Source organism: Prunus mume, linkage group LG1 (assembly GCF_029339155.1).
Source record: "Prunus mume cultivar Tortuosa linkage group LG1, ASM2933915v1, whole genome shotgun sequence".
NCBI classification, from domain to species: Eukaryota; Viridiplantae; Streptophyta; class Magnoliopsida; order Rosales; family Rosaceae; genus Prunus; species Prunus mume.
In genome coordinates, this window is record NC_142698.1 from 89133 (window position 1) to 104423 (window position 15291).

At 38.0% G+C, this 15291-nt stretch overlaps 1 protein-coding gene and 1 pseudogene across 1 annotated transcript; one reads left to right on the forward strand and one right to left on the reverse strand.

Moving 5' to 3' along the window:
- The first annotated feature begins 1014 nt into the window (after positions 1–1014).
- LOC103344015 (uncharacterized) lies at positions 1015–4564 on the forward strand (annotated as a pseudogene).
- Positions 4565–10069: 5505 nt separating this feature from the next.
- LOC148920582 (uncharacterized) lies at positions 10070–10817 on the reverse strand. Its single transcript, XM_089044175.1, has 2 exons — positions 10440–10817; positions 10070–10228 (listed from the first exon to the last, which is right to left on the reverse strand). The coding sequence occupies exons 1-2, from the start codon at positions 10815–10817 to the stop codon at positions 10070–10072; spliced, it is 537 nt and encodes a 178-aa protein (XP_088900301.1).
- Positions 10818–15291: the final 4474 nt, after the last annotated feature.

The window sequence follows — 15291 nt, forward strand, 5'->3', positions numbered from 1 at the left end:
GTCCGACCAAGGAGGGTCGTGACATATTAAAGTGAGAAGTAGTAGTGTTGGGTGGAGTATCATCTCACTCGCGTGGGCTTGAATGTCGCAATTGACAGGAGTGGAACCTCATGGTTCTTCTTCCTTGCTCTCTCACGCAGTGAATATGAACTCCAAAATTTCTTGGAAGTCCGGCCATTGGGAGTTTGACCGGCGACTTGGATCACTTCTGTCTACCCCTCTGGAAAGGGAACCAATAGGGGAAAGAGAAAGAAGAAAGGTACAAAGGCCGTTGAGGCAGAAGTAGAGCTAGAGCTTTACCACAGACAGAGGTTGTTGAGTTCTTATGGGCAGGAGGGCATGGAGCTGATAAATTTGTTTCTAGAGATCCTCCATTGCCTGAACATGTTGCTAATTCTCGATTGTGTGCAGTGAGCATGAAGTCGAAGATATTAAGAGCTCAACCTTTCTTTGAGAAGAGTGAATTCTCGAAGATTGAATCACTGGATTCATGATCTGAAGAACGGCTTTAGTATAATCGAAACCACAAGTGTGGAAAAAGATTTAGATAGCCGTAATCCTCTTATAGAAGGAGGCTCGTGTGTGATGGGAACACTACAGTCAAATTCGAGGATGAGACCTAGATGGATTGGGTGAACCTACCGTGGAGATGAAGAGAATGCTTTGGGGTCTCACCTCATGTGAGCACGTTTGAGCAGAAAGCTTTCATCTGAATCAAAAATGGGTCATGGTAGAGAGAGGAAGATGATGATTACAATTCGGTAAAAATGATCCTTTCTGACATCCCTTTCAAAGAATCGTGTTGGCAATGTTGCTTATCGATTCTAAAGAAAGAAGGAAGATATCAACAAGTCAAAGAGTTTGGATTCTCTTCATGGGAGAGATGGAAGAGAATCAAATCACAAATGGAAGCGTTTAGCTTTCAGAGGAAGATTAAGCATTACAGCAGCTATTAAAGGATATTCCTAGTGGAAGAAAGAGACTTCTCTTCCTCTGCTTGTTTGGATAGAGCTAATGGCTTGGCTGTCAACCTGGTTGTGGAGGATGAAGCATGGGAACCCGAGTAGTAGATGCGGGCCCAGTACCCACACCTTTTGGAATGACAGGTATGAAATTTCGGGGACGAAATTTTTATAAGGGGGGTAGTATGTAACACCCCGACCCCAAATTTGTCCCATGTTTAATTTATTTAAGTGGAATTAAGAATTTACCCGTGGGATAGGGGTATTTTAGTCATTTTCTTATCCGGAAGGAATTTGGGAATTCCGGTTGTACCGTTGCGTAGAGCACAGTGAGATGAGTCCGTAGACACGTAGTGGGCTCGAATCGGAGTTGTAACGAGAGAGATATGATCAAATGAAGCTCAGTGGCATAATCGTAAATATTTGGAAAATGGATTTTTGGTTAAAAGACGGAATTGCCCCCGTCATTTCTCTCTCTCCCGCGCGTCTCTCCCTCTCTCTGGTTTTTCGCGACAGCCACCATGGCCAGCCACGTTTTGGCCGGCCGTTCGTTCGTCCGCCACCAAACTCGACGGGGCCGGTACCAAAATGACCGGGCTTCCTTCCTCTTCCCATCCCGACCAATTTCAGCCACTGGAACCGTCGGTGCTGGCCGGAAATTGAAGATGGCTCAATCCTCAAGAAATCGGTCAGCTTAAGTTTCTTAATGAGCTTGCTCTGGAAACCAACAATCTACAAGGTCCAATTCCAGCTTCTCTTGGTAATCTTTCCAATTTAGAGGGGTTGTACATGCAGGAAAACTATTTAACCGGTGCCATTCCTCCAAGTTTTGGAAATTAGGAACACCTGACCACGTTATGCTTGTACAACAATCAGCTTTCTGGTTTTCTCCCTTCAGAAATAGGAAATTTGAAGTCTCTAGTGGAATTATACATTTATAATAACAATATATCTGGTCCAATCCCGTCATCATTAGGTGATCTAACAAACCTCACCCTTCTCTATCTCTATAAAAATAATCTTTCCGGAACAATTCCAAAAGAGATAGGGAACTTGAAATCTATTGTGGATCTAGAGTTGAGCCATAATCAACTCAATGGTTCCATCCCCACTTCACTCGGTGACTTGAGCAACCTAGAAATCTTATTCCTACAAGCTAACAAACTTTCTGGCTCCATCCCCCAAGAGATGGAGAATCTCATGAAGTTGACTATGCTGCAATTGGACACTAACAACTTTTCTGGTTATTTGCCCCAAAATATTTTCCAAGGCGGATCACTAGAAAACTTTACAGCACACACCAACCATTTCATAGGTCCAATCCCCAAAAGCTTGAAAACTTGCAAGAGCTTGGTGAGAGTTCATCTTGAAGGGAACCAACTGACAGGAAATATATCTGAAGACTTTGGTGCTTATCCACATCTTCGATTTATTGACCTAAGCCACAATAACTTGCACGGTGAAATTTCGCAACTCTGGGAACAGTGTCCGCATGATTAGCAACACTACGAATTGCGGGGAACAACCTTACTGGTAGAATACCACCTGAGATTAGCCATGCAACTCAAATTCATGAACTTGATCTTTCTTCCAATAGTTTAGTAGGGGTGATTCCCAAGGACTTTGGGAGATTGACTTCTTTGGAGAAATTGATGTTGAATGGCAATCAACTTTGGGGTCCTATACCCTCAGAATTTGGATCGTTGACTGATATTGAATATCTTGACTTGTCCACCAACAAATTCAATGAGTCAATTCCAGTCATTTTTGGTGACTTACTCAAATTACACTATTTGAATTTGAGCAATAACAAGTTCAGTCAAGAAATTCCATTTCAGTTGGGGAAGTTAGTTCATCTGTCCCAACTTGATCTAAGTCATAACTCACTTGAGGGTAAAATACCATCAGAAATTAGCCGTATGCAAAGCTTGGAGACGTTGAATCTTTCCCACAATTATCTTACCGGTCTCATTCCAACAAGTTTTGATGCAATGCATGGCTTGAATGACATCGACATATCCTACAATCAACTGCAGGGTCCAATCCCCAACAACAAGGCATTTCAAAATGCTCGAATGGAAGGGAATAACAGATTGTGTGGCAACGTTGGAGGACTAAAACCCTGCAATCATTCTGTGGAGCATAAGCATACCTCAAGGAAGGCGTTCTTAATCATTTTCCCTATCTTAGGAACACTTTTACTTGCTTTCCTGGCATTTGTTTTGATTGGAAGAAGAAGTAGAAGAAAGCAAGAACAGGAAATCGAACAGAGCAATATGCACGAAAGCTTTTTCTCAACATCTAATTTTGACGGAAGAAAAATGTATGGAGAAATCATGGAAGCAACCAATGGTTTTGATGTCGTCCATTGCATCGGGAAGGGAGGACAGGGAAGTGTCTACAAGGCAAAGCTCCCATCAGGCAGCATTGTTGCAGTGAAGAAATTCTATCAAACATTTGATGGTGAGGAGGGATCTCGGAAGGAGTTCCTAAATGAAATAAGGGCCTTAACTCAGATACGACACCGAAACATTGTGAAGTTTCTTGGCTTTTGTTCAAGTGCCCATCACTCATTTTTGGTCTATGAGTATTTGGAAACAGGTAGCTTGGCTGCAATCTTGAGCAACGAGAATGAAGCTAAAAAATTGGACTGGAGCGCAAGGGTGAGAATTGTAAAAGGAGTTTCTCATGCGTTGTGTTATATGCATCATGATTGCTCACCACCAATTGTGCATCGAGACATAACAAGCAGCAACATTTTGCTGCACTGTGACTATGAGCCTTGTGTTTCGGACTTCGGATGCTAAGCTTTTGAATCCGGTTCGTCGAATTGACTGCTCTTGCAGGCACATATGGATATGTAGCACCAGGTAAAATACTAAAATACAGAACTTTTCATTATAAAAAATTATTAATATTAAGTCCAGCTATAACTATATCGATGATTTGCTCTTCTGTCATTTGTATGCAGAGCTGGCTTACACAATGAAGGTAACGAGAAATGTGATGTTTATAGCTTTGGAGTGCCGCACTGGAAGTGATTATGGGAAAGCAGCTAGGTGATTTTGTCTCCTCCTTTCCGTTTCCATCCACCACCTATGCAAGCATATTGCTCAAGGATGTACTGGACCAACGCCTTCCCCCTCCAACACCTCAAGTTCTAGATGAACTCATAACCATTGCAAGGCTATCAATTGCATGCAGACATTCCCATCCACAATCCAGGCCAACAATGCATGTGGTTTGTCAGGTGTTATCGTTCCAAACGGCTTCTTCCTGTAGAGGACCAGACGATACTACACTTGAACAACTCATTAAGATCTGAATTGCGTGTGATAGATGAGTTTTGAACAAAAAGACCATCCTTGTATTTAAACATACTGTATTTCATATGAACGTTGGTTCCCATGTTTTAGGAAATCAGTTGGGCTCTACCTATTCAATAGGGGTGTTCTGGCTGTGGGATAAGTTTGTTAGTATTGATAGTAGTGGGAGACGTATGCTAGTATTGGTAGTAGTGGGATGTTTAGTTGTTCCTTCTTTATCTTGAGTCAGTTATTTTGTACGTGTTATTTAAGCTGTGTTTCAGTCAATGAGAATTTACTTCAGTTCAACAAAAGCTCTCTATCTCTTGTCGTTTGTGTTTCCTAAATTATCAACATCATCAAGTAATCAGTGTAAAATAGTTTTGCCATATTATCCTATTTATTACCACCTTATGGTAAGACAGATAACACGTAAATAAATGGTTAGATGGTTAGATATATAAGATTATCCCATTTATTACCACCTCTTATGCAAAATTCAGATCCCAAATTTTAATATCTTGGACAAAAGCTTGTGCTGAATTTATAATTTGCCAGACGCAGCTGGCTCAGTCCATAACGATGCAATCGATGCATTTGAATATGTTCTGCTCTACCAATTGGAGTTCATAACTAGCAAATGTTTCCAATTTCAAGAAAGACTGGGCCCCACTGAAACTTACCACCAGCGACGACCCCGGCCTGAGGTGATATGGTGGCACTGGCTTGCCTTTACTAGGACTTGCTTACATTTGGGTTTATTTTGTCTGCCAGGTTAATATTCTTCATCTTCATAAACTCCCTAACCGTTCTCCTCTTCTGCAATGACAATAAAAAACTTGATTATTAATTGAAGAGAACGACAATCAAGCCAAGAATCCCACTATCTCAAGTCAACCTCCAATCACAACTTGATTGGTACAATTTATGTACAAATCCCTGTAATCATGTATTTTCCTCTTTTGTTATAGTTGACCACCGCTAGAATCCTGTATATATGGTGTATCTCAATATGAATCAAATCATCGAGTGATTCAACCCAAACTTCTCTCGTCTATTTTTCTACATTAATAACCAATCATGCTCAACAATTGACGGCCCCTTGTGAGCCCCGCTTGGCATTGTAAGCTATTTTTAATCTCTATTCAAATATCCTCCTTCCAAAAAGTTAATTATCTAATTGTGATCAAAGAAATAGGCGAATACAATTTTTCTATAGAGAGAGAGAGAGAGAGAGAGAGAGAGTAACTGGTTTCTGAAAAGTGGAAACCTAACAATACTTTGGATGAGAACAGCAGCAATAGGATTAAGAGACTTGTGCAAACAGCGTTGGCCTTGAGAACCATTTTTATGATAGCCAGCCAGGTCCTAGGTATAAGTTTTCGCTCCTCCTTTACCAATCCCACACCCACACCCAGGGACGGACCTAGAAATCTTACCTTATGGGGTCATAGTGTAAAAGTTTAAAATTTTTTATATATCAAACTAACATTAGAAATGAAATGTTTATTCATAATTCATATAAAAAACGACATTACAAGCTACAATTGTCTATGACGAGATTTCATATTTTAAAAACGTAGCATTATAGCTTCATTTTTAATACAAGCAAAAACATCATTCTCAACGAAAACAAGCAAATTATCACTCAACCATTGATCTCCCATTTTATTTTGAAGTAATAACTCACATCAATTAAAGACAACACTAAATTTATACCAATGAACTACAAAAAAATTCATAAATGTAACATCTAATAAATCAAAATAAAATAATAAAATAATAATTTCAATTCAATTAATTTAGGCTTAGAGTTAAAATTTACTTGAAGGGATGGAGGGTTCAGGACAAAAGAATTGGGGTTTTGGGAGTTGCTAGGATCGGGTGTGGAGGGGTTTAGAATAGTTGCGGCTGTTTTAATTTTTTTTAAAGACCTGGACCAAAACGATGTTGTTTTGGCCAGGTCATTTTAAAAAAAAGAGAAATTCGCTAGGCTAAAACGACGTCGTTTTGCCCAGCATTTTAACAAAAAATGAAGCAGCGCGCTGCTTCTTCTTCTTCCTTGTGCAACAGCCATTTCATTCATGCCAAACAACAAGCAAGTGAAGGGCATCCATGGGGTCGCACAGTCAACTTAAAGGGACCTTCAAGCTTATTTTCATGGAGTCCACAGGGTCGTTTGACCCCATTGACCCCACTGTAGGTCCGTTCCTGCCCACACCTACATTATATGTGCCAGTAAACACCATATAAGTTGTACCTTTCGTGAAACAAAACTAAAGTCAAGGTCTTTGCAAGTTTAAAAGGCGTTGCATGTCTCTGCTTATTTTGAAGGGTCATTATGTAATAGGCCCTTGCAACTCTAATAGTCTATACAAAAATTCATATACATATTTTCTTCCAACCAAAACCCAATTTTGAAAACGGATGTTACAAAACCCTGCCATTTTTGTTATCCAACGATTTTTCCTAAACAATCCCTAATATCTAGCCTTTCCATTATTATGGTGTTGCTTGGACTCAACAAATCAAAATTCTCATAATACATATAGTATATGTTCGTTCATAAATAATATATATATAGCTATACATATAAACCATAATTACATATAATAATTTACCTATACATATTTCGCAGTAGGTATATTATTCAAATGGTAGGTATATTGGATGACATATAATACCTAAATCCTAATCGTAAGTACATTAAAATTTATGTAGGTATGTTGGATGTTGTATAATGTAGGTATATTGGAATAAATAATTATGTACACTTTTTATAAATTAAAAACAGGTACACTTACAACCATTTGGATACCTTTCCAAATTCAACATCTGTCATTAAATACAATCCAATTAAAAACTGTTTCCATATTGATTCCTATATTAATATACAAAATACAATAATGGCTTAGGTGGGGGTATTTTTGGAATATGAAAGTACAATAAAACAGATTTTTATGCTTAATTAGGTAACTTGCTGAGTTGGATTCTAGTCATGGATTTTTACTTATACAAATTGGGTATTATTTATAGGAACAAAAAGTGAAAGGTTGTGGGTACGGCAAATTAAATTTGAAGGATGTAAGCTAAATTTACTATAAAAAGTATTCAGGGTAAAGTTGGAAGACAAAGTACAACTATGAAAAAAATAATTTTTTTTTTTAAATTTGACACGTGTTAGATTTTGAGTGGAAGTATCACTCGCTAATGTGGTGATACTGTATCACTTTATAATTTCTCTATTGAGTGGTCTGTTTGGTCCCTCTTGCTGCTTTACTTGGTTTTTTTTTTTTTTTTTGGGTTTTTGGTGGTTTAATATGGAAGAAAATCAATTTTTAATTCGGTAATTATTAATCTATTAACCTAATCATGTCGGCTGTTTGGTCCCTCTTTGTGCTTCACTTGCTTTTTTCTGTTACTTTTGCAAAGCTAGAAAAGGAGCAGAAGGAGAAAAAGGAGCATGCCTTATTTTTTTTGTTTATTAGTGGATTATTAATTTTTTTTTTTTTTTGCCAAACGATGAAAAGGATTTATTAAAGTTGAATAGGAATGAGTACATCAGCAGCAAGAGTGTCAAACAACCACTCAGGCTAGAGTTGATCCCATTTGAATTCCCCACCCGACCGAGCTACATGCGCTGCCACCAAATGAGCAGCTGCATTGCATCTATGGTTCACAAAAATAAAAGATATTTGACCCACTTGAGAGGCCATTAACTTAATATCATGAATAATACCATCAATAGTAGTATCCGTCTTCATGTCACCATGTAACATCGCAACAAGCTGTTTCGAGTCCATCTCCACCACCATCTTGGTGAACCTCACTCCCAAACCTGCTGCCACTGCCTCGCGCCTGACCGCCTCTGCAGCCAAAGTGATTGGCACGAGAAGCCCCCTACACCCTCGCCATTTCCATCCAGCCATTACTATCTCGAGCCACCTAACCTGCTCTACCTCTCGGGTTGCTTGCGCCAAGCCCCGTCACAATTAAACTTCATCCAACTATCAGCTAGTTTCGCCAAGTTTGGCGCCGCTACAATCCCACTCCGGAGGTCTCAGTTAGTCGTGAATAAGCGGTACCAGCTGCCACATATTCCACTACTTGCTTTTGGCAGGTGAGAGCAACCTCTTGTGGGAGTGCATGATGCCTCTGGAAAATTGCAGCATTTCTGTTCTTCCATAGCCGCCATAGCCCAATAGCCAACCATTGCAAAATATCCTGGCGGTTATCCTCATTCTCATATTTCTTGAGAAAGAATTGCCAGCATGAGAGAAAATCCCCTTCTGTGATCAACCTTGTGTCGAGCTGCAATGGGCAAGAGAACCAGAATACTCTTGCAAACTCACAATGGAAAAAGAGATGTACCTGTGATTCCCCTTCACATCCACAGATTGCACAAACGTCCTCCACATCCACATGCCTTCGTTTAAGATTTTGGCGAATCGCTAGTGCGTTCAAACAAGCTCTCCATAAGAAGCTCCTAATTTTTGGCGGAACCTGTAGCTTCCAAATACTTGTCCACAGCGGTCGGTGGTTATTCCTAACGCTGGGTTCCCCCTGCCCTTCTCTCCCCAACTCCCCATTTCTTTGTAAAAATTGGGCTACCTCATAAGCCGACTTAACCGTAAAACCACCATGTTTCATGAAGTGCCATATGCGTTTGTCCGACAACCCCATCTGCTGATCGCCAAGCCCTTAATCAACTCGGCTTCCGCTCCGAAAGAAACGGTCCACCTCCGCGCTTCTCCATTGTTTAGTAGCCGGGTCAATTAGGTCCGTCACATATGTCGGCATCTCCGCATGATTAGAGAGAGCTTTAAAGGTATATGGGACAGGTAACCATGGGTCTTCCTTCACTCTAATGTTGTCACCCATACCTACCCTCCATCGTAGACCCGCAACTAGAACATGTCGGCCTTGCGGATACCCTTCCCGGGAGGATTCGCGAATTGACCCAGCAGAGAGAAAACTTCCTCCAGGGTAATACTTATCATGAAGAAGCCGTGCGAAAAGTGAGTCGGAGTGGAGAACCAAACGCCACCCAATCTTGGCTAACATGGCTAGATTAAAACAGATTAAATCGCGAAAACCCAACCCCCCATTTGTTTTCCATTGCGTCATTTTTTGCCATGCCACCCAATGGATTCCTTTAGTATCCTTTTGTTCTTTCCACCAAAATCGTGTAATCTCCCGCTCAAGAGCTCCTTGCATAGACCAATGGGTAGTTTGAAACAAGACATACTGTATGTAGGCATAGCCATTGCAACAGCCTTAATAAGCACTTCCTTCGCGGTGTAGATAAAAATTGTTCTGCCCATCCTTGTAGGCGTTGGGTAATCTTGACCCGCACATTCTCAAAAACTTTCTTCTTCGACTGCCTAAAGTCAGCAACTATACCCAAGTATTTCCCAAACTCCTCCTTCTGATGTATCCGAATAAGTGCCTCTAATTTTCGGCGCCGTCAGCTTAGGCAATTGTTACTAAAGAATAAGGAACTTTTTTCATAATTAATACATTGTCCCGACCTTTCCTCATAGCACCTCAATGCCCGCTGCACATTTACAACCTCATGTTCCTCAGCTCTACAAAAAATAACCGAATCATCAGCAAATAATAAATGAGAAATCTGCACCCCCTCTGGGCGAATCTGAAAGCCATGGATGAGCCTGTCCTCTTCATATTTACTGAAGCAAAGCTGTCAAACCTTCCGCACAATAAGAAAAAGGAAAGGGGAGAGAGGATCCCCTTGACGGAGGCCTCTTGATGGCACAATATGACTCGTAGCTTCACCGTTGATCATAACACTATGACTGTGGAGATACATTCCATGATCCAGTGGCAGAGAGTCTCTCCAAAACCCAGGGTACGTAGCATCTCCCCTACAAAAACCCTCTCCACCCTATCATAGGCTTTTGCCATGTCAAGCTTGATCGCCATCTCGCAGAGCTCACCCCCCTTTTTTTTGTTTCAACGAATGTAAAATCTCATGAACCACTAAAATATTATCTGTGATCTGTCTCTCTGCCACAAAGGCCAATTGGTTGTGGCTTATAATCTTTGGTAAGACCTTTTTGAGACGATTGGTGATCACCTTGGAGATGATTTTGTATATCACATTACACAGAGCAATCGGTCGGAGTTGCATCATAGTTCTAGGGCTAGGTACCTTTGGAATAAGAACTAGGTGTGTATGATTCCACTTCTTAGTCATCTTCCCATGGTGAAAAAAACTTTGAACAGCTCCTATAACCTCAGTCCCAACCGTACCCCAAAATTGATGATAAAAGCTTCCTGTAAACCCATCCGGCCCTGGTGATTTTAATGGGTGTATGTCCTTCATTGCAGAATAAATTTCCTCCATCTCCACTGCCTTCAAAAGCTCTCTATTATCTTGGTCTGTAATCCGTTGCTCAACGCATGCAAAAATTTCGTGGCTTCGCGAAGGGTCGGTCGTCGCAAAAATCTCCGTGAAATAGGACACTGCAATAGCGTTAATAGAGGCCTCATCTATATGCCACTGACCAGCAGCATCCGATAAACCCATAATTCGATTTCGTCGTCGTCAAGTAGTGACCTTGGAGTGAAAAAACTTAGTGTTTTTATCCCCTTCATTTAACCATTGTATTCTGGACTTGAGTTTCTAGTACCCTTCTTCCTCTCTCAAGGCTTTCTTTAGTTCCTGCTCCTTCCACCTCACTTGTTCTCCATTAAAACAATTGGCTTGATAGTCTTGGGATAACTCTCGTTTGAGTAATTGTACTCGCTGCATGTTGTTACAACCTTTCCGCTTGCGCCATCTCAAAATCCCCATCCGCACATATTTCAATTTTTCAAAGACCTAACAGGGATTATGCCCAATTTTTCAAAGACCAACATAATATAGTTTGGTTTATTAGTGGATTATGCTCTTCTTCCTTCTTTTTTTTATCGAAGAGAAACTTTATTAGATCAACTTAAAATGTAAAATCAAACACATCAGTAAGACATCAAAAGTACTAATTTTGGAGGACAACAAACTAACATGTTAAAAAATAAAACTAAAATAGACAAAAATCGCACTAAAACTACTAGCAGTACACATCACCACAATTAACCATAATAAGCCCAAACAAAACTCACTTACCCAACATAATCAAAAACTTAAAGTAACCCATGAGCCTAAACGAACTCTACCACCACCACCTGAAAAAACGTCATTGTGACCACACTCACACCACATCCGTACCAAATCTGAGGAAAACATGAGCAATCTACATGCTTATAAGAGTGAATAAATAAATGAAAACTACCACTTTGACAACGAACAATTTGGTGATTTTGCAGCAACCTTCGTCAAAGACAATGTAGACCCAAATTTAGAGAATATAAGCAGTGTTAGAGAGCGGGTTTTGGGAAGGATTTGTTTCAGGACACCTAAAAAGATGATGGAAACTTCAGTATGAGCGTGGCTCAGAAGAAATCACCACAAGGAGCGCTCCATAATAGATTTTAGGGCTTGTCCAATATAGACCCCTACATTTTCTATTTCCTAGACATATACCCTTCACTTTATAAATTTATGTGTAAAACCCAATTTCAAATTTAAATGACCAGTAGGATATAAGAGGTCGTAGTATTTCTATGTTTTTACATCGTTGCCACTAAACTTCATATTTTATTTATAATTTTATTTCAAGCATTTCATTAACTGCCATAATTGTAATTAATATACTCCCTATTAATAGCATATCAATCACCCCATTTCTTTTAGTTGTCATTCCCTCTCACATCTTGCCCACTAAAATTGCAAACAAAAAAAAAAATCTGTAAATTACATATCCAATAATGTACCTATGAAAAATATAATATGAATATATAAATATAAAATATAGGTATATTATTTACCAAAAAAAAAAAAAAAACAAAGTTAGTTACTTTTAATTGCGTATATTTTTCATAATTAAAAATAGGTACACAATAATTTATATAAAATATAGGTACATTATTTACCCACAGGTAAATTATTTTACAATATACCTGTAAATGTGTATAGGTACATTATTTGGAGAGGAAAAATAGGTACATTATTAGAGGAAAAAATAGGTTTGGAGAGAGAAAATAGGTTCATTTAAAAAAATTGCTTTTAATAAAACAAATAATAGGTACTTTATTCAGAGAAAAAAGGCTATATTATTTATAGAAAAAAATAGGTACATTAATTAGATAAATAATAGGTACTTTATTCGTAGTAGGTATATTATTCAAATGGTAGGTACATTGGATGACATATAATACCTAAATCCTAATTGTAAGTACATTAAAATTAATGTAGGTATATTGGATGTCGTATAATGTAGGTATATTGGAATAGATAATTATGTACACTTTTCATACTAGGTAAATTATATTTTTCATAAAACAAACAAGTAATAGGTACATTATTTTTTCAACATAATTAGTATGTACAGTTTTATTCATAAACAATTATAAAGTGGATTATTAGTCATGTATAATTCATAAAAAGAAAATAACATAAACATTTTATTAAACAAACCGATTACCCAAATTTGAATTTATTGTTAAATTTTTTTTAAAATGTTTCAAAATTAATTCTTACATCCATTACAATCATTTGCAGATCTTTCCAAATTCAACATCTGTCATTATATACAATCCAATTAAAAACTATTTCCATATTGATTCCTACATTAATATACAAAATGCAATAATGGCTTAGTTGGGGGTATTTTTGGAATCTGAAAAGTACAATAAATCAGATTTTATGCTTAACTAGGTAATTTGCTGAGTCAGATCCTAGTCATGGGTTTTTACTTATACAAATTGGGTATTATTTATAGGAACAAAAAGTGAAGGGTTTTAGGTACGGCAAATTGAATTTGAAGGGTGTAAGCCAAATTTACTATAGATTTTAATTCTTTTCCTTTGCTTTTGCTTTTCCGTTTGCTTTGTGGTTTGCCCTTTGCGTTTGTTAAATCTTTCTTTTGGGTGCGAATCATAAAGGAGTATGACTCATGAAGATTAACTGATTAGGGTCATAAAACTTGATCAAAAACCAACATAATATAGTTTGGTTGATGATTCAACATACAATACATAACAATCCTAGAAAATATCAAGTTGTTTATTTATATATCTATAATATGAATGAGAAAACCTTCTGCATACTAGTATTCAGTTGTTATATCACAAGAGAGGTCCGGCGCCATTAGTTGTGGAACCGCGTCTTGTCAAATTTTCAACATGGTATGTTATGTTGCTCGACAGCCAGAAACAAAAAAGGGACACTGCCAAGGATCCAAATTATCCTTCCATTGATTTCATCAATAAAGTTCAACAAGAAAATTTCAAAATTTGCTTTTAAACTATGGACATGTCAGACAATGGCTTTAACTGAGGTGTAGGAAAGACTAACCACAACCAAAAGGACTTGTGAATCCCTGGATTTATTTCGGAAAGAGAAACAGGGCAGGTAGAATAATAGCTATAAATAAAGCCTTCAACCACAAGACTGTATTCGGAAATAAAAACCATGCCAACTTTAAGCTCTCTAGCTTGCCTTATCTTGTATGTTGAGCTGTTTTCATCCCCAAACATTGCATTTGCTTCTGCGATTTCTTCTCTTGAAGCAGAGGCACTTCTCAAATGGAAAGCTAGCTTCCAAAATCGAACCAAGACTAATCTGACCTCATGGGGTTACTATCCAAAAGCAAATGCAACCCCATGCAATGTCTGGACTGGTATTTCATGCAACACTGCTGGAAGTGTAACCAGGATCAACATCACCAATTCTGGCATATGAGGTACGCTATATGAATTTACATTCCTGGCCTTCCCTAATCTTGAATACATTGACCTCAGCTTGAATCAACTCTTTGGTGCCATCCCACCTCAGATCACTTCCCTCTCCAAACTCATCTATCTTGACCTATCTTATAATCAGTTCCCTGAGAAAATTGTAAGAATATTTTATAAATATTCTGTGTGGCCCACATGAAGTGACCTATGTGGTAAATAAATTGTTTAATTGGTTTAATAAATATTATTCAGAATAATTATATTGGTCAAATAAAGAGAAGTAGTTTCCTATTATTACCGTGATGGGTGGTAATTGATTATGGACTTCACTAGGAAACGGGTTCTCTCTCTACCTATAATAGTGCACATACCCATCTTATGTGTACACTGATGAAGACACGGATTAGGGTTTTCTAAACGTGCAAAAGGCTAGAGAGAGAAATCAATTTCCTCCACACTGACGGCTCGCCCATGGATCGCTCAAGACAAATATCTTGATATGGTAGAAGACTAATCATTCAAGGTATGTATGTAATTTAAGTCTAATTGAATTTCCGCCTAATGTTATTGTGAAAATCATGAAGTTAAAGATCTTGGGTCATTGATTGGGTTCTTATGGTTTTACCCAATATTAAGTTTACATGTGGTATCAGAGCATGGTTGAGAACTCTCTTGATTTTCCATTATGATTTATAGGGTTTGATCTTTTAATTTGATTGAACCATAACCATGTTCATGATCTATTGTGATTTCGATTAAATTTCTTTGATCAAATAATTAGTGCATATTTTGACGTTGGGTGAATGTTTAATAATATTATATATTATGAATGGTATCACAATAGACCATTTGTATTCATCTGCACTATAACTAGCAATTGTACATATGAATCAATATATCGGTTTTGTAGTATGCTTATGAATGAGTGTTTATGGATGAATACAAATGGATTCATAGAAACGACAATTATTAAAGGTGCAATATTTGAAGGCTAGGCGCATGCTTTATATGCACCTAAGGGTTCTATGATCTGCATATATGGCTGTGTCGAAATCTTTTTATTGTATTTTCATTAATGAATTCATACAAAAAGTATGAATTAATTTTTTCACCAAATTCATACTTTGTGTGAATAGGATGATGTATTAAATGTATGACCACTTATGAACTCATGGAATGATCCTGGTGTAGACATGTACAGTGAATTAAAGTTATTTAAAACA

Excerpts from the sequence above, each read along its gene's own strand:
- LOC148920582 (XM_089044175.1), bottom strand. The coding sequence starts at position 10,817 with ATGGGTTTATCGGATGCTGCTGGTCAGTGGCATATAGATGAGGCCTCT. Across the intron at positions 10,229-10,439 it reads ACCTAGTTCTTATTCCAAAG|GGGGGTGAGCTCTGCGAGAT; the intron begins GTACCTAGCCCT and ends AACAAAAAAAAG.